The 25,571-nt window shown below is 51.0% G+C and overlaps 1 protein-coding gene across 2 annotated transcripts in view; it reads left to right on the top strand.

The window, feature by feature from the left end:
* Ctnnbip1 (catenin beta interacting protein 1) overlaps positions 1-24,561 on the top strand; it is a 48,572-nt gene extending 24,011 nt beyond the window's left edge. For both annotated transcript variants that reach the window (XM_028757900.1, XM_028757899.1), the window contains 3 exons: positions 3,777-3,897; positions 4,632-4,722; positions 22,311-24,561. In XM_028757900.1, the coding sequence (XP_028613733.1) occupies positions 3,802-3,897; positions 4,632-4,722; positions 22,311-22,369 (246 nt within the window). In that variant the 5' untranslated portion in view covers positions 3,777-3,801 and the 3' untranslated portion in view covers positions 22,370-24,561. The remainder of the gene's footprint in view (positions 1-3,776; positions 3,898-4,631; positions 4,723-22,310) is intronic.
* The last annotated feature ends 1,010 nt before the right edge of the window (positions 24,562-25,571 follow it).

Genomic DNA, 25,571 nt, shown 5'->3' with positions numbered 1-25,571 from the left:
AGACGGGCAGGCTGCTCAGAACGACCAGCTGCATGTGTGCGCTGCCTGTCTGTGTCTGGAGCCCTGGTGTTTCTATGTTCTCGGTCAGATGGAATCTTCTGGCGTGGCACAACTTTATACATAACATGTGGTTTATCACTACGTAGTAGGAAACCACAGGCTCCGCCCCTCCCATTCAGTAGCGTAGCTGACATCTGCCTGTAGTTTCTTTCCACTTTCCCTTGTCTGTTTCTCCTGACTCCTGAGAAATTTTCGTAGTGGAAAGGAAGCACCGACCTGCCTGCAGGAGTGGGGGGTGTGTAGGGATAGCTGAAGCCATTACTGAGATGCGTCGTTTCTTTTGATTCTGAGCTAGGGTGAGTAATTAGTATCTAAATTAATTACAGTCTGAGCTTATGTGATTTAGGCATATTTTAATAGAGACCAGTTCTTAATCCCTGCAGGGGAAACTAGGGATCCTCCAGTGACATTAACGTACTCCCTGACAGAACCATGATCAAAATTTAATAACATTCGCTTCAGTAAGCAACAAACCCAAGCATGCTATGATATGCTTGTGGCACATCTGTCTGAGGTGATTAGGATGAATTTTCCGCACATTGACACCCTTACTGTGAATTAGGACAGTCTTGCATCAGTTATGACGCTTTCTAGAGCATTTGGCCTGGAATGTGAAGGGCAGGGACCTGTGCTCCACTTTCTATCCCAGAGCCAACCCTGGGCGTTCCTTCCCATCATGCAGCAAGGCAGGGGCAGCAAAGCAGGGCTGTAACAACACCAGCAGAAACTTGCCACCAAGTCTTTGAGAGTTCAATCCCTAGGAGAGAACTGACCCAGAAAATCATCTCTGTCTTCATGTGCACCTCGGGGAGCACGCAAACTTGCAAATAAAGAAATGCGTGTAAACGGAATGCTAGATGACAAGAATTTTTAGAAATGCTAAGTCAGGGTTCTTCTGAAGTTTACGGGACAGTGTTGTGGCAGGCCCACGTGTTGACGTAAGACGACCATGGAGCCCTGTGGCTATATAAGCCCTGAGCGCCCATGGCTGGGCTGCAGCAACGAGCAGTCTGCAAGGTTAAAGCTGAGGGAGAGTGCTGTAACATACACCCGTGTAACATGACTGCACAGTGCTGAACGACGGGCTTTCTCCAGCCAGCACTGACATGATAGCCTACCGTCCTACAGGGGAAGCCCTCTGAAGGCCCTGGGGCCGCAGTGCTAACCAGGCCGCTGACCTGCTGGAGGAGCTCTCTGAGTGAATACATATGAGTTCCTTGGGACCCATTGTGATTGGAGTGTGCTATGTGAGAGCTTCCCTTGGGAATGGACAGCAGGATTCTTGGGTCACCAAGATGCCCTGAAAGCTCCAATGCTTTTGTGGATGGTGGCACCTAGTGGCTGTTCTTGGCATGTCAGTGAATCCTAGGGGCCGACCCAGCCTTTGAGCACAGGACACAGTTGGAAGATTTTGCTCATGGGAGCTCTGATTCCCAGAATCAGAGCTTCATGAAACACTTCCAGTGTTTTCTGGAGATCACAGTGGCTCTAGCCACACTAAGTACTTTGAGAAGGAGAGTCCTTTGGAAAAGTTAAATTTGGTCGTGGGACTCTGGGTTAATACTGTTTGTTTGCTTGCTTGCTTACTTGTTTGTTTGTTTGAGACAGGATTCTTCTGTAACCCTCCCTGTCTTAGAATTCTCTTTTAGACCAGGTAGCTTTGAACTCACAGAGATCCACCTGCCTCTGCCTCCCAAGTGCTGGGGTCCAAGGCAAGCCCCACCATGCCTGGCTTGCTTAAATCTCTTAATACAATGACACTGGTTCCAAATTGGTATGAATACAGTAGAGAAGGGAGACCTGAGACACTGCTTCCCTGTCCCATTCAGCTAGGTGGGCACTACTTACTAAGTGCCCACTGGGTGCCAGGCTCTAGGAAACCAGGGGCAAGTAGAGCAGACACAGCCTGGCCTTCCAGCAGAAACTGAAAGACAACAAGCAGACATTCCAACAAGACACTCAGAAAACTAGAACCGTGAGACGGGGCTGTGGGACAGGAGGTGAGGGCACAGAACTGGCTCTCCTGGAAAGGTACCCTGAGGCTGAGGTGAAGCCAATTCTAGGCCCAGGGAGTGGATACCCAGTGCAGACGCTGACCAGCAGAAGAGTAGGTGGAGCCAGGCTGCAGAGGGAACTGATCACACTGGGCCTCACGGTCAACCACTGGACTAGGAAATGTATTTTCAGATAGGACTAGGCCAGGGGTGGTATCGTCTCTCCTGACCTATGTAGACTGTGATAGCCACTCAGCAGGAGAAAAGACAGTGGAGGATGTGAGTGGGCTGTGAGGCCAAGGCCATCGGTAGTCCAGATGGAGGCATCAGGGAGGAGGGCGTAGGCCACGGCGTCCATACTCAAGGTTCAGGCAGGAGTCACCATGAGGCCATGTGCGGTCCATCCCCAGAGCAACAGTGCTGGTGCCTGAACTAGACTGAGAAGAGGTGAAATGAAGGAGACCTACCCCAGAACATTCCGCTGAGGTCTGCAGCAGGCGAGGCCATCCACAGGCTGTGGTGTGCCCTGGAGATGAGGCTTGAGGCCCCTGTGCCTTTTCCCAGGCCCTAGTACTTACTTTGCCTTTTCTGAGCCCAGGCTGAGTTGGAAGGGAGTGGACCTCAGAAGAGAGGAGTGTGGATTCCTGGGCTCCAAGGGTGGATACAGAGACTCGTGCAGGACTCCTGTGCTGTGTCAAGTAGTCAGGCATGATGTCAGCCCCATCTGGACAGGTTTTCAACCTGCTGTATGGGCTCTCAGGGCGAGGGCCCCATTAGGCTTTCAGAAGCTGACGAGTAGATACTTGGGAGCTGTTGCCCAGGCTTTGGTTCATTCCCGGGTACGCCCTTGGCATGGAGTATTGTCTTGTCCAGCATATCCCTGTCTAGGACTCACAGGCCACTGAGAGTAGATGGCGTGAGGACCGTCCTTAGCCTGTCAGTCCCACGCTCCCTCATTCCCCGAGTGCAGCTCCTTGGTAGCAGGGCTGCCGAGGCTCCACCCCACCAGCTGCTGCGTTATTTCTGACTTGTCCAAGAGTTCAAGTGTGTAACCCAAACCCCTAGATCCTGCCTCCTCTCCCCCAGCTCCTTCTGGAGGAGGAGGCTCTGGGCTGCTCTCTCGGGCTGGCTGTAGCTCAGTCCAGAGACACCTGGACACAGCCGCTGGCCTTCACAGCTATCTTCAGGAGCTCTCCTCTGACAGGTGGGGTGGGTGTGTGAGGGTGGCTATGGCAGCCCTTCCAGTGCCCTGGGCAGACACTCTGGAGAGGGACTCCTTGGTGCCTTGCCCAGGGGCTCACCGCTTGCGTTCGGTAGGGGCTTTGCACAGGGTGTTGTCTCTGATCTCTTGGATTCCTGAGCCACAGGCCCCGCACAGCCACTCTGATCAAGTCCCTGTGCTTGTGCTTGCTTCTTGCCTTCAAAACCCAGAATGCTTGGAGCTTCATTTCTCATTTGTCCTGTGGCTCTTAATAGAAACCTTGGCTGTCCCCTGCAGCCTCTGCTCTGGAATAAGAGCTCCTCAGCCATACTGCCTGGGCCTTACATCTGTCACAAGGCATCGAGGACCCTCACCTCCCCTACAACCTCTCCTTTGCTGCCAGAAATGAGGTCCCTACTGGGGAGGACTATTTGAGAAAGGGGTGCATCACTGATGAGGGTCAGTATTAGAGTGTATCTCAGCCTGACATTTTCCCCATAACGTTTCCCGTCTCCTTGCAGGTGTCCCCAGAACTGGGCCAGGGGGATGAACCGCGAGGGAGCACCCGGGAAGAGTCCGGAGGAGATGTACATTCAGCAGAAGGTCCGCGTGCTGCTCATGCTGAGGAAGATGGGGTCAAATGTGAGTGCCTGTGGGCTGTGGGGGGCCTGCTGCCCCGAAGATGGGAGGGGCCGGTGCAGCCAGAACTGGGAGAGGCTCGTGGGCCCGTGAATTATCTCTGTTGTCAGGTCGGGCTCCCCAAGCACAGAGCCCACACGTTCACTTTAGGGAACATTGCTGAGATTATCTTTCCACTCCATTTTTTAATTTTGAGCTAGAGACGGTGAAGACTTTAACCCTCCTCAGTGACCTCAGAGAGGCTTCTCTTCTGGGGGCAGATACGGGGCAGCTGGGCAGGGTGGGGACTAAGGAGAGCAGCAGTAGCAAGCACAGGGGGATTTTTTGAAAGAGAAATGGAGAGACCTGAGATTGCTAATTGGCCATCGGTGTGTGGCCAGGGTCTGAGCTTTCATACCTGCTTTATGCCAGAGTAGACACTGGGTGTCAGGACTGGAACAGGATGTGACTGCTGGGACACCAGGAACAGAGGGCAGGGAGCAAGAGGGGAGGTGTGAGGCAGCAGGTGTGGGCCTTAGGGGACAGGTCCAGGGTGCTGGGGGCAGCAGGTGTGGGGCCTTAGGGGACAGGTCCAGGGTGCTGGGGGCAGCAAGTGTGGGCCTTAGGAGACAGGTCCAGGGTGCTGGGGGCAGCAGGTGTGGGCCTTAGGAGACAGGTCCAGGGTGCTGGGGGCAGCAGGTGTGGGGCCTTCAGGGACAGGTCCACACTCCTCTCACCACAGCGCTCTCACCCTGCAGCTGACCGCCAGTGAGGAAGAGTTCCTGCGCACCTATGCAGGGGTCGTCAGCAGCCAGCTCAGCCAGCTGCCCCAGCACTCCATCGACCAGGGTGAGCCCTCCCCGAGCAGAGCAGTGTTCTCTACAAAGCTGAATGGGCAATCCGATCCGTAAGGGAGAGCAGACTGTTGTTCCCTCCATCCACAGGCTCCTGTCAGCTCCCAGCGGTGGGATCCAGCAAGGCAGGCGGTGGATCTCTTTCTAGGCCTGGAGGAAGGAGGAGGTAGACTTGTCCTTGTGCAACCACAGGGTGTCTGATTATTGCATCCCTTAACCTTCAGTCTGACCCTAACCACTCAGCACCTAGTTCAGGGAATGTGAAACTGCTCAGTGTGTTCTGAGAACACTGTCCCTGTCGGGTACAAGTGTCGGGTACAGTGACTGGCAGGTCTGCCACCAGCAGGAAGAGGTGGCTCAGAGGGCTTGATTTCTCCACATACAAAAGATCTTCACGGTCAGAAGTTCCACTATAGTGTTTATTGTACAACAGGGGCCGTGCCAGGGATCAATACACAGCATTGGCCCTTGACAGCTGTCGCTTGTATTACTTCCAGTTAGCAGGCAGTGTTTGGGAAGCAGGAAGTCACTGCCCTTGACCAGACATAGGTGCCTAGGAATTGAACTGCTCCTCACTGACAAGGCTGCTGGGCTGCTAGCTCCTCGTCCCTTTGCTGCTCACGGAGCCTCCTCCCCCCTGAGAGATCCGCCTGACGCCAGCTCAGGGTTCTGAGCAGCATCTCCTCATGGTCCTTTTCTGTTCATCTTTCACGCTTGGTTGGGACTTGGTTGGGGTTGTACAGTATTTTAGTGAGCCAGGCAGTGTGGGCCACACCTTTAATCCCAGCACTCAGGAGGCTAGCCTGTTTTACAGATCAAGTACTAGGAAAGCCAGGGCTACACAGAGAAACCCTGTCTCAAAAAAAAAAAAAAATGGTACTTTAGTGGCCCGTAGCATGTTCAGGCAGGAGCAGCCACCAGAGTAGAGCAGAGCAGAGTGTTTGGCAGTGTTGAGGCTGCTGGGGGGGAGAGCAGGTCCGGCACACTGGGCTGCCACCCCATTTATCCTTCATGTCGTGGGCTCAGCCCTAGATACAGGGGTTGCTTCCCCGGCACTAGTGCTTGCCCCAGACAGCTCGGAAGAAGTCTTCCAGGGTACCTCTGGGAACTCAGCAATTTGGGACTGAGCATGTATCATACAAAACCATGCCCAGGCGTGCCTGCTCAAGTGTGCTGCACAGCCGGGTGTGTTTGCCGTCAGCCCTGCCTTCCCTCTGCCTCTTGAAGGAGTGCCTTTCTTCTTAACGGGTGGTCTGGGTTTCCCCACCTAGCTCCTAAGCCAGGCCCACCTGAACGCTCCAGACTTCTGAGTTAGTTCCAGGGGACGTTTCTTACCCCCACATGATCTGGAGTCACGGAGTTTCTGAGTCTCTGTGCAGATGTCCCTACTCAGATGTCCTTAATAGGAACGGTAAAGAAGCTGGGGACCATGGCAGACTAGGCCACACCCACACATGTCCCTTTGTCTTGAATGGATATAGAAGAACTGAGGGGATACATACTGTTAATATGGAAAAGATGGATCAGTCCTGGAGCCTCCTGTGTGTCAGCCTGTGCTCTACTGGGCTGCACCCCTGAGAGGACACAGAGACTGGACACAGGTTTTCATAATGGACTTTTACTTTCCAAGTTAGCGAGTTTTGTGAAAATATTTTTGTGTGTTGTTTAAGCATTCTTTCATAAGAAGTGAAAAATTTTCACTGGGTCCAACCCAGGGCCCTGCACATGCTAGGTAGGCACACTAGTATTCAGTTATAGCCCCCTGCCTTTAAGAAGTTATGTGTTGGCTCAGCAGTTAAGAACAAGTACTGTTTTTTTGCAGATGGCCAGAGTTCAATTCCCAGCACACCCATATCAGATAATTCACAACTACCTGTAACTCCAGTGCAATCTAGTGTCACTGGCCTCCATAGGAACCTGCACTCACATGCACAGACACCCACACATACTTAACTAAAAATAAAATAAAATAAATCTTTTTAAAAGTTACTGTTTATTATCTATTTACAATAAAAAATAATAAAAGTTATTATTTAACTGTACATGTTGGTGCACACTTATATATCCTAGCAAGAGTTCAAGGCCAGCCTGAGATACATGAAACTCTATTTTATGTACATATAAAGCATACACACACACACACACACACACATGAAAACTTACTTTGCAGAACCAACAGTTGAGAATACACAGTCTACTGTGCTGTTTAAGAACGTCACGGTAAAGGCTGAGGTTATAGCTTAGTCGGTAGAGTGCTTGCCTAGTGTCCATGAAAACTTGGGTTTAGTCCCCAGCACCAAATGGATACATAGTAACACCCCCTAGATCCCAGCACTTGGGAGGCAGAGGCAGGAGGATCAACTAAGTCATTCTTGACTACTTAGTGAGTTGGAGGTTGGCCTGGGCGATGTGAGACTCTGTCTCAGAAACAGGAGGTAACCACGGTGACCTCACTGTGCCGTGGCTCCGAAACTGCTGATGTAGCCAGAGGCAGCTGTGGGCAGGTAGGTGTGGCTGTCAGAGACACTCTGGAATCTGGGGCCTCTTGGGCGGGAGGCATCTGTAGACCTTTCTTTGCTGTGGCATGCATTTTCTGGATTGGGGAGAATCATATCTGATGAAGGGTGTGGAACATTTGTGCTGCTGATGCCCCGTACCTCTGGAAGTCACATAGATCCAGAGTAAATTCTACTTCAGGAGGCTTGAGGATTCCAAGGACTGTGAACTGGGGCCAGGAGGCCCCCCAGTGTGGAAGATCTGCTCAAACTTTCTTTTATTTTCTCTGTGTTACAAATCAACCCACGTCCAGATACATATTAATAGAGCCCCAGGCTAGTGTCTAGTCTAGGCCATGAGCTTATGTCTCTGTCCATGCTGTGAGGCTGAGTGGCACTGCCTAGCCAACCTCAGCTCATGCACCAAATGTCTGCCTAGGTGGCCAAGGGGGTCTTACACATCTGCCCACTAGGTGGCTCTGTCTCTCAGCAGATGACAAGGCTCCACCCTAGGGTTCGCAGACCCAGACAGGATTTCTAGCATCTTCCTTTGGATTGTCCCTCTCGTCAGAGATCCTGAGGCAGAACCAGCCACAGGACAGTACTCAGTCTCATACACTCTTGCCTGCTGGGGCTGGAGGGGTCTGGTACCTGAGTATTCCTCTACCCACAACAGTCCTGCTGTGCTTATAGAGAGTAGGCTGGAAAGATGCTGGGGCAGAAGTCTGCACCATAACGTTGACCAAGTGGTTCCTGCAGTGGCCCAGTGGCTTCCCAGAACTGAACAGTGGCCCTTCAGCAGAGATCACTGTGACCGCCCCCTTCCTCCTCTTCAGTCTTAGTGTTCCCCTCCCTCCTCCTGTCCTCTCCATTGTATTGGTGCCTCTAGACTCAGTCCTTTCCCCTACCCCTTCCCTCGTTACCTACTCTGTCTGATTTCTATAGACTTCAGGTCAGCTCCTTCCAAACATACCCTCACCCAGGGCCCACTCCCGACCCCAGAGCTTTCAGCTGTCTGTCTTGACACAGCCTGCCCTGTGTGCTCAGTGGGTCTGTTTCTTTACCTGTGTGCTCTCTTGGTAAGGGAGCAGGTCACAGCCCAGGCTCATGGGCAGCACTGCTGTCACTCCTGCGGCCTCAGATCTTCCTGCCTCAGCGCTCCCGGCCAGCCTCCTCCTCTTAGGTTTTTGGATTTTTGTTGTTGTTATTTTTTGTTTGTTTGTTTTGTTTTTGTTTGTTGTTGTTGTTTTTCGAGACAGGGTTTCTCTGTATTTTGTTTTTTAAGATTAATTTATTTTTATCTGTGTGTGTACCTGGATTTATGTATGTATACCATATGCATGTAGTCCCCACAGAGACCAGAACAGGGCATTGGATCCCCTGAACTGGAGTTACAGATGATTGTGAGCCACCGTGTGTGTGCTGGGGTCTGAATGCAGGTTCTCTGAAGGAGCAGCCAGTGCTCTTAACCTCTGAGCAGGCTCTCCAGCCCTGGCTGTCTCTGGCTTTTGTGTGTTTGTGACAGGATCTTATATGGAGTATACTGATCTTGAGTTTGCTTTATAGCTGAGGATGGTCTTAACCTTTAATTTTTTTCCATTTGTTTATGTGTATTAACATGCCTGCCATGACCCATACACACACACACACACACACACACACACACACACACACACACACGGAAGTCAGAGGGCAATTTGCAGGAGTTAACTTTCTCCTTCCATTATGAGGGATCCAGAGATTAGCAAGGTTGGCAGCAGATGCCTTTACCTGCTGAGCCATTATGCTCACCCCTTCTTGAACGTTGATCGTCCTCAGTGCTGGGATTATTGGCAGGCATTGCCATGCAGCGCTGAGAATCACACTCAGAGATTTGTGCATGCCAGACAATCAATCACTCTACCAATTGAACCGCTCCCCGGTCCAGTTAGTTAAACTACAGCTTAGTTTACTTGTGTGTGTGAGTGTTTTCCCTGTATGCGTGTAAGTGTGCCTGGTACCCGAAGAGGCTAGAATCCCTGTATGCGTGGATGTTTGTCCCCTCTCCACTCCCATAGCCAGAGTGACTTTAGAAGACTCAGAAGTCAGCACTGCAGAGTCACAGTCTCTCAGTGGCTCCCCGCCACCCTGCTCCACGCCCTCCCTCACACCCTAGTGGGCATGGGAACTGACTACTCATCCACACGGCTGGGTTCACCCCTCCTGCTTCTGCACTGTCAGGCTCCAGGACTCACCCTTCAGCCTCCTGCAGCCCAGGCCAGGCCCTCTGCTGACCAGATACTGAGGTCTTTGAGCTCTGGACTGAGGCCTCCTTCTAGGTGGGCATCTGTGTGGCTGGATAGACCTCACTAGGCTCTCAGTGAATACAGTTGAATGTAGTGATTGAGCAGGTTCTGGAGCTAAGAGTTAGAGAGGCAGTGACTTCTGTGAGTACTGTCCCTGGTCCCCAAGGATGGCCAAGCAGACTTGACAGTCAGGCAGGACTCTGCTTTGAACAAAAGGAAATCAATGCTTCTCTGGGAAATTGGCCTTTCTGCGATGGGCCAGCTGCAGACATGGTGGGGGTGGGGCTGCAGCTTCTTGAAGCAGGCACAGAGTGCTAGGTATCCGTTCCTCACCCATGCTATCCCATAGGTGTGCATTGTGTCTCCTGGCTCTGAAGTGATGCATGCTCACTGTAGAAAATGGGAGAGGAGAGACATAAGCTTAAAGGATTCGGTCCCACTATGTAGCCATGGACTCTGTTTCTTTCCTTTATATTTTGCAGCTTTTAGAACATAGGCAGGCACTTCTGTCAGAGTTTACAGCATAAATGCTTTGATATTCACACACACACACACACACACACACACACACACATATATATATATATATATATATATATATATATATATATATATATTTATTTATTTAACTTTAACTTCAGGTGGTTTCATTGAGCTCTTCAACAATTCTCAAGAAAATGTTCTGGCCGTTGCATAACATGCAGCATCTGTCTTACCATCAGTTACTGACCAGTCTCTTCCTGTTAGAGCACATTCCTACTATTAACCATAATGGAAGCATTTGTTAGGCTCCGTCTCTGTGCCAAGTTCCTTGCAAAGTAATGTACAAGGGTTCTCCCGAGGAGTGTCACAACAGCCCTGTGACATGAGTTCTCTCTGGCTGAGAGAGGTAGCTTAAAGTCATAGAGTTAGCTAGTGTGGATTCCAGATGTGACAGGTGTTGACTAGCGTCATTTGTACATCTTTATTATTTATGTTAAGATAGCTTTATGGATGACTTACAAGCCAAAGTGGGGTTCATTGTTGCTTGCCTGCCTTTCTTCTTCTTTCTTTCTGTTCTGGGGATTGAATTTAGGCCCTCACTCATGCTAGGCAAACATGCTAAGCTATGTTTCCAGCCCTTCATATGTCTTTTAAAGCAGGACAACATATTACCTAAGGACCAAGTATAATTGAAATGGTTACCTAGTGTCACTGAAGGGATGAGGGAGGTTGGGGGCTCTTTCTGCTGCTTTGCTGTTCTGGCCCCTGAACCTGCAGGATGCTTTGAATGTGCCCACTCTGGGCGGTTCATGCCTTAGTGCTACACATGGTACAGGGCACCTAGTGAGTACCAGGCATTCTAGATCTCTAGTTTGCAAATGCCATACCTTAGCCAATTGCCTGAATAGTCATTAGTGTTTTGTTTTTATTTTTATTTTTACAATTTAATCTAGTGTGTGCACACATGCACATGTCATGGGATGTATGTAGCGGTTAGAGGACAGCTTTTGGGAGTTGATCCTACCACCGTGTGCCCAGAGGTGGAGCACCGTTGTCAGGCTTGGCTGCATCTGGCTCTACCCACTGAGCTATCTAGCTCCTAGGTTTTGTTGTATTTTGCTTAAGATTTTTAAAATGTGTTTGATTGCATGGATATGTGTGGTGTGTGGAAGGTATATATACATGTCTGTGTGGATACATGCATGTCTGAGTGAAATGCTTGTGGAATCCTAAAGAGGATGTTAGAATTCCTGGAGCGGAAGTCACTCAACATGGGTGCTGGGAACTGAATTTGAGTCCTCTGCAAGGACCTTAACCACAAGGGTGCTCTTAACTGCTGAGCCATCTCTCCAGCCCCCAGCAGAGTTGTGAACTTTTTTTCATTATTGCTTCCTATGTATGGGTATTTTGCCTGGATGTGTGTTTGTGTACCACATGTGTGTCCAATTCCTTCAGAGGCAAGAAGAGGATATTTGGTCTCTTGGAACTGGAGTTACAGTTGAGCTGCCATGTGGGTGCTGGGACTTGAACCCAGGACTTCTAGAAGAGAGCCAGTATACCTAAGCACTCTGTCATCTCTCCAGTCTCCTAGAGATGTTTTTACATGGTGTGGTTTGTTTTTTGAGATATGTAGCCCACGTTGGCCTTGAACTTATGATTTGCCTCAGCCTCTCAAGTGCTGGGATTGCCCCTGATTGCCACCACACCTGGTGGAATTGTTATTCTTGGGTGGGCCCTTGTCTGTTGTCCCCAGGCCGACGTGGCTCATTGTGATCTTGTTCTTTCTCAGCCTAGGGAATCCTAGGAGACACACCTGGCCTGCCTTTGAGAGCTACTGGTTGTCACAGTGGCTCCCTGGGCCTAGCATAGCCTTTGTCAGAGTCCAGAAAAGGACTGTGAGCTTTCGCAGGCCTGCTGGCTTTCCCCTGCAGAAACAGCCACCTGGTTGAGCGTGCTCCTGGAGGGCCTAAAATAGTTCCCTGGGTCTTGTGGATAAACTGATTTATTACTTAGCTTATTATATAGACGTATTATGATAGCTATATTCAAGGGATAGCAGCAGGAACTAGGCACTTCGGGAGTGACCCACTTCTGCAATTACTCCACTTGACCCTTGCAGTCCCCTGGGATGGAGGAGGGTAGAATGAGAGGCTCCATTTCCCACCCAGTGCCCTAAGTTCTGTGGAATCCCCCCTCCCCTGTCAGCGTCCTGCTTCTGCTCTTTTTCTTCCTTTATGTGCCCTCTCACACCCTCCCAGAGTCAACTGTGCTCTCCAGACCCCCATGCCAGTGTCTGCTCTCTCAGTGTGTGGTCATACTGTCAGGAATCTGTGGGAAAGGGTCTGTGGTTTGTTCACGGCCCACATTCCAGGCCCAGAGTAGCTGTTCCTGCTTAGATCAAAGCCTTGTGGGGTGGCTTCCTAGGCAGCCACTTCTGTGTGGCTTCTGGCTCTCCTCTCCCCAGGCCTGGCTCCTTCTAGAGGCTCCTTCTAGAGGCCCCGGGTGGAATCAGTCAGTGCTGAAATTAGAGTCAGCCCAGAAGTCACAGTGGGACATGAAGCTCAGACTCTTAGCTTTAATCAACACTTCTGTGAGAATTACCTGTAACCCAGTAACAAAGTTGAGCCAGAAGTCACATGATGGTACAGAAATCCGCGGGGATCTGATTCCTAACTCCTGTCACTGAGAAGAAACGGAAGAGTGACGGATGTGCTGAGAGACAGGCTGGTTCCTCCTTCAGCAGCCCAGTTCTACATGCATTAACCTGGCATCCAGTTCAGTTTAGGTTAGCCCAGCATCCAGTTCAGCTCAGGTTAGCCCAGAGTGGTGGGTTCTGTTCTTTAAAGCTGAGTACAAATGCTTGGAAGGCATTAACGCCCCTGGTGTGCCTCAGATTTCCTAAGATGTGGGTCTCGGTCCTGGAAGGGAAGCTGAGGGCTACTCTGCAGCAGCTGGACAGTTCCAGTCACGTTACTGTAAACTCAGCATAGTGTCTGATGACAGCCCTGTGCTCCATGAAGGGCAGACAATACGGTATCTGTACAAACGCAGAAGAGCTTTGAGTATGTAGATTTCCACGAGTGACTGACTGGGGGTGAGGCCCACCAGAGAAGCTGGAATGCAGGCTCCAGGCCTTTCTTCAGCCCCAGTGAATCACGCTCCTGCCAGCAGAGCCTGGTCGTCTGTCCTCAGCCCCAGTGAATCACAGCTCCTGCCAGCAGGGCCTGGTCGTCTGCATTTTACACAAAGCAGGGCATGGTGCTGCACACCTGCCATCTTAGCATTCAGGAGTTGGCTGGAGCCAGTGCTACACTGAGGGACCCTGTAAAGTCCAGGCTCCTGTGCTCTTCCCTAGGCTCAGTGAGTCACAGTGACCGCCATATACACCTAGGATGCTGCATCTTAGACAGTGATGCAGCTATGATGAAGTCGGTCTGCTGTCTAGCTACTGTGGAAGCTGAGGTAGTAAGGTCACCTGAGCTTAGGAATTCCAGGCTAGCCTCAGGCAAGAGGTCAAAACTCTGTCTTGGGGATGAGGTGGAAGGAACAAAACAAGCCACAACAAGGAAAGACCTCCAGGGTGCCCCTGGTGTGCAGTCTAAAGCGGGGTCTTTAGTGCACCCTTGCAGAGACAGGCCCATGCCACTCCCACGTTCTGTCCCATCCTGTTTGTTTGTTTTTCTGTTGCCCAAAAGCCACTGAGGAGAGAGAGGAAAGGATGTATTTGTCTTACAGATCACAGGTCATTACTGAGGATCAAGCAGATACTCAAGGCTGCCCGCCCACTGGCTGTTCCCACAGCATTCTTCCCACCAAGGAGGCACAGTAGAGGCCATCTTGCTGACCCACCCCCACCCCCACCAGGCACCTGCCCAGGGAGCGATGCCTTCCATAGTGGGCTGCCCTCCTAGATCAATCAGCAATAAGACAGTCTCCCACAGCAGGTCTGATCCGGGTGATCCTTCAGTTGAGGCTCCCTTCTGAGGTGATCCTAAGCTATGTCAGGGAGACAGTTGAAGCTAACTAGTATTTATGACATACTCAAATTCTGGTCTAGAAGAGCTTATATTTTGGGGGAGATATTGGAAATTTAAGTGAGGAGAATGAGCCCTCACCTAGTAAAGGAAGCTGTAAAGGTCCTGTGTGTGTGTATCTGTGTGTGTCTGTATGTCTGTGTGTGTGTGTCTGTGTGTATGTCTTGTGTGTTTGTGTGTATCTGTGTGTCTTGCATGTGCCTGTGTGTGTGTCTGTTTGTCTGTATGTGTCTATGTGTGTGTGTGTCTGTGTGTATGTGTCTCTGTTTGTCTATGTGTGGTATCTGTCTGTGCATATATGTGCATGTGTGTGTGTATGCGTGTGTCTGTGTGCACATGTGTGTGTGTGTTGCATCTCAGCAGGTGGGAGGGTGGGATTGAGTGCAGGGACCTCAGGGAACACAGCTGGAATTTAACCCTACAGTTGTCCTTACACATTATTCTTAGTGTGTTAGAACGATGGGACAGGAGCTCTTTAACATACTTGGCAAATGAGTAAACTGAGGCTGGGTGAGCAGGGACTTCCCTTGGATGCACAGGTAGTCAGGGTCAACCCAGGTCCTAGATTCCAAGTCTTGCTACTGGGGTACACTACAGCTATAGGCCTGGGAAGGGCCTATAGTTGTCTCCTGTACCTTCATTAGCCTGTGCTAGGAATCCACCTCTGACAGCTCTGGGTGCTGGAGCCCAGTAGGCGCCACTGAGCCTCCTGCTGCTTCTGCTGCTAAATCCTTGGTGAATCAGAACCCACTGTTCCCATAGCAACCTAAGTATGGTGCTACCTTGGGTAAAAAGCATCCGCTGGGAGCTTTGGGGTATCAAAGCGGAGGTGTATGGAACACCTGGCTCATAGCCTTGGGCTGCTAAAAACAGCACATACTGCCCAGTGGGTGTTGGTTCATGTGGAAGGAAGCCCAGTACAGGGTGAGCACCAGGCTCACTCCCCTCAGAAGATCTTCCTTTTGCTGGGCCTCTGGGACCTGCTTTTCCAGGCAGCCATTCCCCAGCTCTGGCATTGCAGTGAGGCATTGCAGTTGAGTAGTAAGACAACAAGCACTTGGTAACACTCTAATGATGAGCTTCCAGCATGAGGAAGTGCTCCCAACCCAGGTAGTCAGGGAAGGGCCGGAGCACCCACAGTGGGAATCACTGGACCCCTGGCATCCTTTACTCCAGCAGGAGCTGGTGCCACGTGCGCTGGAGCTGTCTCCCTGAGGCTGGAGCTCAGAGGCTCAGGAGGGGTGCTCCCTGAGGATGTGGAAGCACCTGACCAAAGTGCTCGGCTTTGGTGATGACTCACAGAGGGGGTTCCCTCTCCCCCCTGGGAATGTGGAGACTCTGCAGCCTTAGGGTTGCAGTTCTTTAGCTTTTCAGGCTGCTAATTCTTTTAAAAAAGACTTATTTTATGTTTATGAATGTTTTGCCCATATCTGTGTCTGTGCACCACATGGATGGCTGGTGCCCACAGAGGTCAGGAGAGGCCATTGGATTTCCCGGAACTAGAATTACAAACGGCTGTGAGCCAGCAAGTAGGTGCTGGGAACCAAACAGAGGTCCTCCGCAATAGCAATAATTATTAACCCCCCCGAGGCATGCTGGGACCACAGATGCACACACCACATTCCGCTCCTTACAAGACTCGGGGATTTAACTTAAGTCGCCATTTTGGCAGCCTTCCACCTTATTTTTGAGATAGGATCTCTAACTGAGTCTGGAGTTTCCCGGCTGGCTAAACTAGCTGGCCAGTGAGCCCCAAGGATGCTCACGTCTCTGTACAGCCTAGCGTGAAGGTTTCAGACATATCCTGCTGTGTACCGTGTTTACATGGGTGCTGAGGCTCTGAGTACACGTCCTGCTTGCAAGGCAAGCACTTTACCAACTGAACCATCTTCCCAGCTCTCTAATCTTGTACTTTGGTTGGCTAGGTGTAAGGTTCCATAGGAGTACAGGAGACAATGGGTACCTCACCCCAGAATGTCTGAAGCTGGAGTAGTCCTGGGCCACCTATGCCAGTAAGGGGTGCTGTGACCTTACAGGTGGCAGAGCCAAGGCCCCTATCCTCAGGGCTCATGTTATCATGGAAGCTGGTCTTTGAGGATTTAGGTCATATGGTATCCAGCTGTGGCTGGTGCTACCTCCTGTGTGTCCCCCTTTTTCACTGTGCCATCTACATAGGGCAGTCCCCTTCCTGGTTTGTGGGGGTCTTTGGGCTTGCAAGAGACAAGTTGAAGGTCAGCCTGGACTACATCTGGTGAACCTGTCTTAGGCTGCAACAAAACATAGCAAGCGTGATTCTCATCCATCCTGAGGAAGCCCTCCCCAGCCTCACCTCCCCCAGCCTCATTGTCACCGACACATGAGTGCGGGCTTGAGACGGAGCCTGGCTTCCAACACTGCTGGTGTGAACTCATCCCCAGCTCACAAACAGACCAGTGACCCCATTGTCTGCCTCCCGCCCCCGGCCAGGGGCCAGCTTCCCTGTTTCTGTGCTTCTGCATATTTGTCATTTTTTTCTCCCCAGTCACTTGACTGGCTCCACTAAAGGGCCAAGCTGGCATGGGGCGTGGGATGGAAGGGCCAGTGGGTGCCTGCCCCACCCAGTTCAGAAGCTGACCCCAGCCCTGCTTTCGGATGAGCCACAGGAGTGCAGGGAGGACAGTTGACAATTGACTGCATGTCGAATCCCCCCGGGCGTCCTGGGCTGTGGTGGTGGTGTGTTTTAATCCCAGATCTTGGTTCCATTCTCATAGTGATGCAGAGAGATTGGGCCAGGCTTTGACTAAGGCTTGGCACTCCTCCGGGCTCTGGATGACTACAGACAGACAGTTGTTTCCCTTCTCCTGTGTAGTTAAAGGCAAGGGCTCCAGAGCCTGGGCCTCTGGTCGACCAGCTGCTTCAGTCTCTGAACAATGGCTCGGAGCAAGTGCTCTGAATATGACGGAGACCAAGGCTAGTCCCTGATCACACAGCCTGTACGCCAGATAGAGATCAGACTAACGGGGATGGAAGTCAGTTACCCAGACTACTTACCCAGCATTCCTGAGGCCTCCGCTCGATCCCCAGTGCTACACAAAACTGGATGTGGGGTGCACACCTGTAAGCTCAGCACTTGGGGACAGGAGATAGGAACGTCAGAAGATGAAGGTCATCCTTGACTACACAGTGAGTTCAAGACTAGCCTGGGCCTCATCAAGGGTAGCCTGGGCTTCATCAAGGGTAGCCTGGTCTTCATGAGACCATGTTTCCTGCCCTCACCCCTAACTCCCACCACCATGGTGCTGAGAATGCTGAAGACTGCAGCTGCCTGGGCAACAGGACCCGGACACTGCTTCAGAGTGGCCCTCAGAAAGGGGGCGGGGTTTCTCAGGGAAGGCTCTGATTTCTCCACTTCCTTATCCGTGCTTGCTACTGTCTGTGGCTTTTTTCCTGCCTACCCTGTTCATGTGTGTGAAGCTGCACCTCCTGGGAACTTGGACTTGGGTTTCCAGAATGATGCAGAGCTGCTGTCATGAGCTGGCTGACCACGCCTGTAATCCCAGCACTCAGGAGGCAGAGGCGGAAGCATCCTGAGTTTGAGGCAGCCTGGGTTACCTAGTGAGACCCTGTCTCTAGGGAAACTGAGTTCAGCTGTAGAACTCAGTGGTAATCTCGCCTCTTGTGTCTTGTGGCCTGGATTTATTTATTTAATCCATCACTGAAAAGGGCAGGTGGTGCGTGGGTGATAGACTTCAACTTTTTTTTTTTTTTTTTTTTTTTTGAGTGGTAAGAGTGGAAGGCCTAGCTTGTCAGAGATGGCGCATGCCGTTAGTCCCATCACAGAGGCACAGAGCAAGTTCCAGGACAGCCAAGGCCACACAGATAAACTTCATCTAAGAAAAACAAACAAACAAATGAACAAAACAGTGCCTGAGTTCTATCCCCAAGGAAGGAGGGAACAGACTCCTGCAGTTGTCCTCTGACCTCCGTGTGCTGCAGTGCGCGCACACACGTGCACACACACAGAGTAGTGCACAAGTGTGAAAAAGTGCGTTCCTAAATGTCGTAGTAGTATTCTGAATGATTCCGTCACTTATTTTCTCAGCTTCATCTTCAGATCTCTCGTTGCTAGGCTGTGCAGGTAGACTTGCATGTCGGTGTTACGCCCTACAAGTTTATCACAGTCACTCCTTCTGATAGCTGTTTAATAAGTGGAAATTACAGAGCATTCTACTTACAGGATTATGACATCTACAAATAGAGGTAGTTCCTTCTTTCATCAGCACCAGGGAGATGAAGGAGGAGGCTTGTCAGTCAAAGGCAAGTCTGGGCTACACGAAACCTGTCTCTAGTGTCCAGAGCAAAACAAAACTCAATTTGAGTAGAAATGGTGAGAACAGACTGACCTTTTTTGTTCCCACCTTGCTGGGGTGGGTTTAGCCCTGCACTGTGGTAACGGCTGTGGCGTTCTTGCTGGTGACTTTTGACAGGGTAGAACAATTCCATGTTTCTTCTCTGATGTATCTTCTATCGTGAGGGATATTGGATTCTGTTAGATTGACTTTCTGTGTCATTAAGGGGACTGTGTGCAGTTTGCCCTTTACTGTGTTGGTAAACTACATTATATCACCTGATTTTCAGATGCTAAGCCAACCTTGCATTCCTAGAACAAATCCCATTTGGTCTGGGAATATGATCCCATTTTATATGTTGCTCTGTGTAATTTGCTAACATTCTGTTAAATATATTTGTCTATATTCATAGGAGGTCCACATCTGTTCTGTGTGTGTGTGTGTGTGTGTGTGATACATTGTCTGTTTTCAGTAGTCTTATTGCTCAGTTTTTTGGAGAAGATGTTCAGGAGCATCTGAGTAGCTCCTGTCTGCCTAGGCTAACCTACATCTGGTGGGAATCAATGAGCAGATGCTCTGAGCACAAGAGCTGTCAGTGGATACCACTGGGGAAGACAGAGCCTTACCTATAAATGGATTGCTGGCCTGGAGGTAGAGGATGGCTACTTACAGAACAGCAGAGAGGGTACCTGAGGGATCTTCTGTTACCCCTTTGTCTCAGGAACGGAATTTTAGGGCTGCAGCCATGATAACCAGCTGAATAGCTCTCCCATCCCTTTTGTTTGCTGATCTAAATTCCAGAGAAGGGAGGGACCACCAGCATCCTCAGGCTCTAACGAAATGCTGAGTACCTGGCCCACTCCTGATAGGGACAGGTCCCAGGATGCTCTGCCCATTCTCTGGCTTCAGAGGAAGGAAGCTGTGGTGGTCTGCAAGTCCTGCAGGAGCAGGTGCGGGATGGGCAGCACCTCTGAGGACTCCTGTAGCCCCAACAACAGAACACAGGCTCCGAAATGATGCCTGTGGGTTCCCAGTCAGGGAGGAACTTGCCAGCTGGCAGTGTGGGAGGGTAAAATTCTCACAAAGCTTTTGCTCTAGGTGTCCTGTTACATACTCATCAGAGTAAATGTGTGACCTTGACAAGGTCATTGTCCTAGTTAGGGTTTCTATTGCTGTTGTGAAACTCCATGACCAAAGCAACTTGGGAGGAAGGGTTAGTTCACTCAACTTCCATACAACAGTTCATCATCAAGAGCAGTGAGGGCAGGAACTCAGGCAGGGCAGGAAGCTGGAGGCAGAGCTGATGCAGAAGCCATGGGGGGTGCTGCTTACTGGCTTGCTCCCCATGGCTTGCTCAGCCTGCTTCCTTATAGCACCCAGGACCACAGTCCTGGGATGGCTCCACCCACAATGTACTGGACCTTCCCACATTGATCACTGATTAATAAACGGCCTGCAGGCTTGCCTACAGCCCAGTCTTAAAGAAGCGTTTTCTCAGTTGAGGCTCCCTCCTTGGAGAGAACCTCAGCTTGTGTCAGGTTGACATAAAAAACAGCCAGCAACTGCTGTCTTTATAGTACAGGACGTGTACCCACAAGCAGTTTGCAGAGCCCAGTGATGGGGATTTGAGCTTCTCTAAGGAGCTAGGGGCCCATTCCCTCCTGGGGACTCAGTGCTATTTTTGTGTATGCAGCTCCCTGCCGAGCCCCAAGGTCCCTGTGAGAAAGGCCATGAGGCAGCCGAGGAAGGAAGAAAGTGGGTTGTCACCATTCATTGCCACAGAAGCATCTTCTGCTGCCTCCCCAGCACAGTCTTGCTTCGACCCCCTCATGCCTAGTGAGTTGGAGGCAGCCCTCAGAGAAACCAGCATCTGTTAGGTACTCAGCTCAGCCGCCACAGAGTATGATGTAATCCTGGCGACAATCCTGCTTGCAGTGATAATGCATGGTCCCAGGACTGGAGTGAGAACAGAGAAAGGATCTCAAGCAAGAAGCCAGATGTCTGCACTTCTTTCTGGAGGCTCGTCTGTCTTTCCAAGAATGCCGGTGAGGCAGAAACAGGCTCGGAGGATGATAGATCCTGTTCCCTTAGCACCACTGTGCTGATATGAAGGCAGGATTTCCACATGTCACGGGTTCATATGGGCCACCCTTCTGCAGCACTACCTGAGGTGCCTCCTGGCTCCTCCAGGCAGCAAGGCACACAGGAAGCTCTTCTCTGAGGTGTGGACAAGGATGGCCAACACTATGCTGAGATGGTCCAAGTGCCAGAGGCCCTGTTGCACTCCACCCCCACCTGATCCAAAGGCCTTTCCTTTCCCTGCTGTTCCCATCTGCCTTCCAGGGAGATTGCCTCCAACAGCACAGCAGGGAAGTGTGCCAGAGGGCCACAGGCAGCCTCGATATTACTGTTTAGGGCAAGTGCTGGACCACCACCCTTTAGAAAAGGCAGACAGTGCGATGCAGGGACCAGGAGGTACCGCCAGCTTGGGTAGGTTAGCATTTCCAGCTCCTTCCCTTCTCCCCTTGCCTCTTCTGGCTATGTGTCAGAGCCTGTCTTAGGGAAAACAAGACAAAGGGAGTGATCTCATGAGTAGCTGGAGTAAAATCTCAAATTCAGGATTAAGAAAAGCTAGAAGGAACCGGTATGATACATTTCCATCAAGCCTGGCAGGCAGCAGGCTGGAAGTGGGCTTGGCCAGGCTGCTCGGAACAAGGGCTGGGTTTGAGCAAAGGGAAGCTGCTGCAGAGATGAATAGTGTTTGGATCCATAATGGGAGGACTGGCAAGATGGCTCAGTGTGTAAAGGTGCTTGCCACCAAGCTTGACCACCTGAGTTCGATCCCCAAAGTCCATGTAAAGGTGGAAGAAAAGAACCAGTTTTATAGGGTTGTCATCTGACCTTTACACACATGCAGGGGTGTGTTCCCCACCATACAACAATGATAAGCATTTTTCAATTTTGATTTGATTTTCAATCACAAATGACTGTGGGTATCAGACATAATGGCTTTAATCCCAGAACTTGGGAGTCAGAGTCTGAAAGATCTCTGTGAGTTCAAGGCCAGCCTGGTCTACAGAGTGAGTTCCCAAATAGCCAGGGCTGTTACACAAGAAAACTCTGTCCCAAAAAAATCTCTGTGTGTGTGTGTGTGTGTACTTTATCAGCATTTTGCCTGTATATATGTATATGGTGTCCATGAAGGTCAGAGGAGAGTTTTAGATCCCCTGGTTCTAGAGTTCCAGAGGGTTGTGAGCCAGTGTGTAGAGGTACTGGGAACTGATCCTGAGCCCTCTGCAAGAGAAATGAGTACTCTTAACTGCCATTTCTCCAGTACCAAGATCTACACTTGAGAGGAGAGAGGTTCCCAAAAAATCCTACCTCCCACCCTAATGTGATTCCCTTGGAGCAGGGGAAGTGAGCAGAGCAGAGTCCTGCCCCAGGGCCTGTCTCATCTCCTAGCCATGAGGCTTTGAACAAACCTCTGGACCTTACCTTGAAGCTCTGCAGCAGGGCAGGATGGCTGCCATGTCCACAGCTTGACTGCAGGAAGTTGAATGAGAGGTGGGCATCATTAGAAGCACTTGTCTCCTTCCGTGTTGTTTTCTTTAGGTTGCTGAGTGCCCCAGGCTAGCCCTGAGCTCACTGTGTAGCCAAGGATGGCCATGCACGTCTGATCCCTTTGCCTTCACCTCTTGGATGCAGGAATCAGAGACATGCCACGCTGCCCAGTTCATGTGCTGCTAGGGATCCAACCCAGGGGGTTTTGCGTGCAAGACAAGTATTCTATCAACTGAATTACATCCCAGACCCTTTGAAGCACTCTGAGCTCAGCACTGTTTTGCCAGGGGTGGGAAGATAAAGGAGGAGTGCCCCCCTCACCCCCAGTGAGCACAGGAGCCTTCTGCCTTGTCCTGACACCAGAAGCCATCAGCAGTTCTTGTCCCCTGGTTTGCAGGTGCAGAGGATGTGGTGATGGCGTTTTCCAGATCGGAGACGGAAGACCGGAGGCAGTAGCTGGAAGCCCCTTGGAACTCCCTGGAAGCTACCGATGGCCAAGAGATCTGTGTGGCTCCTCTGCTGGTTGAGTGGTAGCAAACCACCGTCTTCTTACCCTTTGCTCCCCATACCCCACCCGACCCTCCCCACCAGCCACTCAGCAGGGTTGGCATCAAGGTGGTCTGTGATTGGCTTGAAGGGATGGACTTGAGATTGGCTGCAGGAAGAAACCTTTTTATTTTTAAATCTTGACCAACGGAAACCTTTTATTTTTATTTCTGACTCTTTATTTTTTTAAAAATTTGCGCCTCGGTATTTGGCTTCCCTGGAAGCTGTCCGAGCTCTGGTGCTTTATTTAGGTCATTTTTAGGAATGTGAAGAGGCCCGATTGGCTGCTTAAACTGGAAAAGGGTTGTGATTGGCTGGCTATGGGATGTGGTCTTTTATTTGATTGGCTGCAGGCGTTCTGCTCGCATCATCCACTTCCTCTGTTCTGAATGCAGAAAGCAGGGTTCGGGATAGTGATTGCCATATTTGACTTGAAAAAAAAAAAAAGAAGAAAAGAAAGAAATTAAATGAGCTTTGCAATATTTATTACAGAAAGAGCGGGCTGCTGCCGTGGGTTTGTGTTTGAATTTGATTGGTATTAAGTCCATGCATTTGGTCTCCCATTGGCTCACCCCTAACTCCCATTGCCATGGGCTTACTTCCACTCTGCTGCTTCTGTGAGGCCTGAGGGTACACCTGGAGGTTGCATGTGCTTTAATGACCACACCTGCCTCCACCAGCAAAGGGACCTCAGGGACCCAGAGCAGGGTCCACAGCTGGACAACAGGGCCCCCAGGGAGCTTTGTGTTGTCCTGAGCCAGCAGCCCAGAACTTAGGGGTGACCAGGAGGCAGGATTGATATACTCAATTCTGAGAGCTGGCAGGCAGCCAGTTTCCTGGATTGTGCAGAGCTCTCCAGGCCTCGCTGGCCAGCCTGTGCTAAATACAGGAGTGCTGAGCAGAGCTCTCCAGGCCTTGCTGGCCAGCCTGTGCTAAATACAGGAGTGCTGACCGGCAGCTCCAGCCTCCCCCCCACCCCGCGTCTCACTTCCTCAGGCCTTGGGATCCTCCCCGATCCTGAAGATTATAAGGATCTTTACCAGAGCCTTGAACCCAAGCAGATGCTCCAGTTTCACTTCCAGAACCCAGAGACTCCAAGCTCAGTTCCAAGCACAAGCTAGCCAGGCTTCCCAGGGTCCATTGCCGGGGCAGTAGGTCCAGGATAGCAAATGTGTTCTCCCTGAGCCCAGGCCCCCATTACATTGTATCTCACCGTGTCCGCACAGAAGGGAGAGTAGCATGGCTTATTTATTATGAAGCACCCACTTGGAAAGCCAGCTAGACTTTCACATAGTAGGCCCCACAGTTTACTCAGGTCCAGCCCCGGGGTTACATTTTAGAGCAGCTCCTGAGAAGAAGGATCTGGGTCGTCATCCCGTGCCCACCATGCCTTCCTTCCCCAGGAACGTGACAAATAATTGATGGCCCTTTCTGGTCCTGATCCAGAAAACTCTGGAGTATCTTCCCTTCTCAGGGCTTAGGCCTCCCATGTGTCAGAGAGTGTGCTGGAGCCCAGTGCCAGCGTGTCTCGAGACCAAGCCCTGGGACACCTCGTTGTTGGTGGATGGTTCAAGCTTACCAGCCTTGTTCCAGGAGGAGGATGTGAACGCCATGTCCTTCAGCACATCGTCCCTGTTAGCTGACAGTGAGATGCTTGGTTCGGCCATTGAGCTCCAGGGAGCAAGGACAGTGCAGAATCAGCTCCGTCACCCCCAACCTGACCAGCAAGAGCCCAAGAGGAGAGCATCATTCCTGGAGAGGAACAGCGTGTATGTGCAGGCACGGTATGAGCTCACACTGACAGCCACGTGCCTGCTCTGCTGGCACAGTGTGGTCTGGAGATGTGTCAGGGCCCCTGGGCAGAGATGGGGCTGTTCAGTGATTGTGTGATTTTATCTAAAGTCGGGTGTGGCCAGCTTCAGTTGGTTCCTGTGACTGTTTTGAGACCAAGCCTTGGTGATGGTGTGTGCTCTATCTTAGCAGTGGTTCTCAGCTCAGCCTCTGAGGAAGAAAGGCGCAAGTATCGCTGTGGCTTCTTATTCTAACTGAAAGTCTATCTAATGGAGAAAAAAAAATAACAATAAAGATTTTTCACAGCTTGGTGGGTGAGCTGAGCTGGTTTCTCTCTCAAAGCTGACACTACTGGGGCCCTTCCCAGGAGACATTTGGAGGAGGGAGGGTAACATCAAGTTTGATTAGTGGCTATGGCCTGGGCTTGGGATGTTGCTCAATGGTTAGTGCACACTTAGCATGCCTGAAGCCCTGTGTTGATTCCCCAGCACCACATAAGCCAGTTGTGTGGACTCACACCTGTAATCTGAGTAATCGAGGGGCTGTGAGGCTTGAGGCAGGAGGATTGAGGTGAGTTCCAGGTCAGCCTGGGCTACGATGATACCCTATCTTGAAAAGGAAAAGAAAAGAAAAAAAAACTGAGTGTACTCACATGTACACGTAGGCTCAGCTGTTGTAAGGTAGAAGTGGGAGAGGTGGGTGTTCGAGGTCATCTTTGGGTGTATGGTCAGTTCCAGGCCAGTCTGAACTACATGAGACCTTATCTCAAAGGGGGAGGGAAGTGTGGAGGTGGAGCACACGTTTAATCCCAGCACTCAGGAGGCAGAGGTGAGTGGATCTCTGGGAGCATGAGGCCAGCCTGGTTTACACAGACAGTTCCAGGACAGCCAGGGCTACGTAACTAAGAACCTGTCTCAAAAAAGGGGGAAGGGTGCTGGAGACGCAGCTCCACTGATACTGTGCTTGCCTATTGGGGGGGAGGGGAGGCTCAGGCTTTAAAAAAAAAAAAAAAGAGAGAGACGGATACGGAGTCTACCGTCTCCCTGCTGTTCTAAGCTCCTGGGGCCAACCTTGTAGTTTATCTAGCTAATCGCTCAGAGGGAGGGGGAGGGGCCAGCTGGCTCTGGTCCAGCCTCCAGCCGGGCTTGGGTGGAGCTGCCAGTCACTCACCTAGAACTGTCTAACTCAGGAGTCTGTAGAAGGAAGCAGGTCACTTAAAAAGAGCCAGGTCACTTGAGCAGGTGAAGCAAAAGGGTCTCGCATGGCCCCTGGCCTTGCAGCAGGCAACCTCAGGGCTCCGCCTTCCTAGGCACAGATGCAG

The sequence above is a fragment of the Grammomys surdaster genome, unplaced genomic scaffold (genome assembly GCF_004785775.1).
Source record: "Grammomys surdaster isolate TR1022 unplaced genomic scaffold, NIH_TR_1.0 126185, whole genome shotgun sequence".
In the NCBI taxonomy this organism is placed as follows: domain Eukaryota; kingdom Metazoa; phylum Chordata; class Mammalia; order Rodentia; family Muridae; genus Grammomys; species Grammomys surdaster.
This window is presented reverse-complemented; position numbering and strand designations above follow the sequence as displayed.